This window comes from Lactuca virosa, chromosome 3, assembly GCF_052849685.1.
Source record: "Lactuca virosa cultivar CGN04683 chromosome 3, Lactuca_virosa_CGN04683_v6, whole genome shotgun sequence".
In the NCBI taxonomy this organism is placed as follows: Eukaryota; Viridiplantae; Streptophyta; class Magnoliopsida; order Asterales; family Asteraceae; genus Lactuca; species Lactuca virosa.
In genome coordinates, this window is record NC_136428.1 from 151,011,731 (window position 1) to 151,015,829 (window position 4,099).

At 30.3% G+C, this 4,099-nt stretch overlaps 1 protein-coding gene across 1 annotated transcript; it reads right to left on the reverse strand.

The window, feature by feature from the left end:
• Positions 1-277: 277 nt before the first annotated feature.
• On the reverse strand, positions 278-3,821 carry APS2 (ADP-glucose pyrophosphorylase small subunit 2). The gene is made up of 9 exons (XM_079081749.1): positions 3,610-3,821; positions 2,180-2,479; positions 1,815-2,090; positions 1,594-1,749; positions 1,389-1,492; positions 1,176-1,287; positions 986-1,084; positions 769-897; positions 278-692 (listed from the first exon to the last, which is right to left on the reverse strand). The coding sequence occupies exons 1-9, from the start codon at positions 3,751-3,753 to the stop codon at positions 576-578; spliced, it is 1,437 nt and encodes a 478-aa protein (XP_078937875.1). The 5' UTR covers positions 3,754-3,821; the 3' UTR covers positions 278-575.
• Between the last annotated feature and the right edge of the window lie 278 nt (positions 3,822-4,099).

Genomic DNA, 4,099 nt, shown 5'->3' on the forward strand with positions numbered 1-4,099 from the left:
AACTGAAAACTGTTTGCTGAGTTTGATTAGTTTTACCATTATACATTTATCGAATTAGACATTGATGTAACGTTAGAACTCGATTTTAGGGTTTATATAATCGAAATGGAAGTCGCAGCTCAATTCAACCTTTGTTCAATTCTATGCTCCCAATTACACTATCTTCATCTTTTTACGATCTTGGATTGAATATCCTTCTTCCTTAAAAACCCTAACACACTTTCGTATTTTGTGATACAGAATTAGTTATTCTGATTTTCTACTTAAAGATTTGAACTTTCAACATCAATCATTATGCATATACCATGGGAAATAGAACACACTTATTCCTATAGAATCATTAAATCCGTTTGTGTGCTTTCTCTAATTTACAATCCCTACAGAGATCAATGGAATCTCAGCAAAAATCTCCTTAAATCCAACTAATTTCCAGCAGCATACGCATCACCTGAAGTTTGATTTCTTACTTCTCCTTTAAACATTCAAAGACGTGAAGCAATTATGTCAGTTTTTGATCAAAATCACCATCAACGACCTCAAAGAACTCATCTAAGAATTATTTCTGTAAATTGATGTCATAAAATGCTTTCATCTGGAAACACTGCACCTCGCACAACAACAATTATGCCTGATGTAATGATGTATCCATCAGTTTCATTGTTCCCTTCTAGCACATTATCCCTGTTTATGATCTACATAACAACAAAAGCATCCATTATAATGTTTCAAAAACAGATTATTCGTATTTGTACCTTTAGCTAACAATACCTTAACATTTTTCCCAATCTTTGCGTTCTTATCTATTATAGCTCTCTTTATGAAAGATCCTTCCCCAACACCAATTGGAATACTCGCATGCTTTCCATCTCCTCCACCATTTCTCTGTTCAGGTATGCTCTGTTCACATCAGAAAGAAAAAACTAATTGATAACATAAAAATGTCATTTAATTGATAAAATAAACTCAATCATAAATTCATAATTACCTGATAGATATCAGATCCCATGATTACTGAATCTTCTATTACAGCTCCATCTCCAACTCTTGTTCTTGGACCAATTACTGTATTTCTGATGCTGCATCTCTACTTTTTTTTAAAGAAAAATTGCATAAATAATAAGAAAAATTGTACACACACACAAAAACACACACAAAATTGAGTGAAAGTTTCGTACATTGAGAATGCAACCATCACCAATGACACTATCTGTAATGGCAGCATTGGTTACTAGAGATGGAGGCAGATGACGTGGCAGAGTGTACACTGGAAAATCTCTATCATAGAAGCTGCTACCAACACGTGAATTATGTAATTAGTTTTTGTTTTTTCTTTTTTACATTTTTTTTTCATATTTCAGAGGTATGTTAGTTGTTACTATACTACGCACTTATATTTCATGTTTTTTTTCTTTGTGCTTTCCATATTCGCTTCATAATATGCTTCAATGCTTCTCATGTCCTCCCAATATCCATCAAATCGATAAGCATGAACCTATCAATTATCATTACATGATCAAACATAATTAATAATTAATGATTAAACTTTCTATTTTTATTTGTTTGAAATTTGAATTTTTTTTAAAAAAAACTAACCTTCAACCCTAGGGATATTGCACCTGGTATTACTTCATTCTTTAAATTATTTGCTTTAGGGAAAGATTCTTTCAAGAGCTTTATCATAACATGTCTGTTCATGACATAAATCCCCATACCCGAAAACATTTCACCATTAAAATTTGAGCCATTAACCTGAAAAAAAAATGTATTTAAGACTTGAACAAAGTAAATTATTTTTAAAAATTATTTCACTTAACTGGTAATGGCATAAACAATTCTTGTTCCTCTTTGAACCCAATAACTCGATTATTATTATTATTATTAACATCAATTTTAAAACTTCCAAAACCCGTGTTCTCTTCTTTCATGTTATCCAAAACTGCAACTGTTATATCCGCCTTATTGTTTCTATGTTCTTCTAGAAGCTTCTGATAATCCATTTTGTAAAGATGATGACCTGGCAAGACCAAAAATTCAAGCGCCGGATGTTTTTCTAATACCCATAAACATCTTCTCATAGCATCTGCAGTTCCCTACATAAAATAATCCCAAATCGCTAAAATTGTAAAGAAAAAAAAGATGAAACAATTTTAGTGGCTAAAAATTGATTGAATAAGAAAACCTGAAACCAGCCATTATCTTCGGGACTTTGATAAGCTGCAATAACTTCAAGAAATTCTTGATTTGCTAATAATCCACCAGAATAAGCTCTCAAAAGATGCGAATTTAAGGAAGTGGAATTAAACTGTGTGAGTGCGTATATCTTTGTGATATTACTATTGATGCAATTGCTTATAACTGCATCGATAAGCCTATAACTTCCTGCAATTGGAATTGCTCCTTCTGATCTTCTCTTGGTCAACGGATACAATCTTGACCGTTGATGTTCTGATGCCTCCCCAAACACCACCGCTGCAACACTCTGAAATATTCACCATTTTATTTTATTTTATGTTTTAGAAACTAAATCGTAATAAAAAAAAAAAAATTTACAGAAACTCCGTTATGTTTTAGATAGTTTTACCATGGTTTACACACTAATATTTTATTTTTATCTTGAGTAAATTACACGAATAGTCCCTATGCTTTGGGATAATTTACACATTTAATCCCTAACTTATATTTTTAACTCGTAAGGTCCATACTATTTGTTTTTGTTGTTTAAAAAGACCATTTTTTCCTTGATTTTTTAATTTATTTAAATAAACTCACCCCAACCCTACTTTCACATCACCTTACCTTACCTTACCTACCCCACCTTATTTAAATAAATTAAAAAAATCAATGACAAAATAGTCTTTTTAGGTAAGACAGGAACCAAGCGCGCAACAAAAACAAATTGTAGGGACCTTCCGAATTAAAAAAAAATAAGTTATGACCAAACGTACAAATTACCCCAAACCAAAGGAACCATTCATATAATTTACTCTTTTATTTTTGACGGAATCATGAAAATTTCAAGGAATTTTTCCAAGTTAACCGTTTTGAAATGATATTTGTTGTAACAGATTTCATTAGAAAATTTTGAAATGAACTATTTTGACATGTTATATAGGGTTAAAATGGTTAATTTGTAAAAATGTTTGAAAGTTTTGTGGTTGATTAGAAGAAATATAATATAAATGGTTAATCTTGATCCTTTTGTTTTGTATTTTAGAAAATGTATCATAATAATCAAAAGGGCAAATTATTGAAAGAAAAGAATTATATTTAAGACAGTTTTATAATTTAAGCATTAATATTTTATTTTTCCAATAAACCAGAAAGTGGAATTTTGTTTTTATATTAACCATTTTGGCATGATATTTGTTATAATAGGTTTCACCCGTAATTTTCCTAATTAACCGTTTTTACCTATGAGGTCAAAAACTCAATGTGAATAATTTGAAAAAATGTATGATACGTTTTTTATAGTTTGATTGGAAAAGAATAAAATATAAGTAGTTAAACCGTAAAACTGTAAAACTACTCAAAGAACAACTTTTGCCCACAAACAGTAGTTTTTTTTTTGTAATTTACCCTAACAAAAACAATAAATATAGAGAAAATTACCTGTGAAATTGCCGGAAAAAATGGTGAAAACTGGCAATCTGGTCTCTGAGAATTTGTTATGAAGAACCTTGAAGGTAGCTTCAATGGTGGCTTTTCATGGTGGTTATGGAATTTCAATAAGGTTTGGAAAGTGGGGAGTGACATTAGGATGAAAGAAGAAGAAAATTTTGAGAAATGATGTGTTAATTTTATTTATGTATTTAAAATTTCATTTGAATTTATAGTACAAAATTTGGATCTGAGTTAAAAGCAGAAGATTTAGGTTTCTTGTTGTTGGTGGATGTTTTTAGACAGAGAATACTTGACATAATTGACCAAGTATGGTATAATTCCTTTTTGAGGTTTCTCTGCTTTCCCCCTGACCCCATCAAAAATGTACGATTGTAGACTCAAAATAGGACGAAGTATTAAACTATTAATGGATAAATAAAATGTTGTATTTAAATAAAATATTTTAATGTTTGATTAGATGGGCCAAATTCAAACAAAA

What these genes read in the sequence shown, in the direction of transcription:
- APS2 (XM_079081749.1), bottom strand. Translation starts at nt 3,753, where the DNA reads ATGTCACTCCCCACTTTCCAAACCTTATTGAAATTCCATAACCACCAT. An exon ending in TTTTTCCGGCAATTTCACAG is followed by an intron (nt 2,480 to 3,609) that starts GTAATTTTCTCT and finishes TGAATATTTCAG; the next exon opens with AGTGTTGCAGCGGTGGTGTT. An exon ending in AATTGTTTATGCCATTACCA is followed by an intron (nt 1,750 to 1,814) that starts GTTAAGTGAAAT and finishes TTTTTTTTTCAG; the next exon opens with GTTAATGGCTCAAATTTTAA.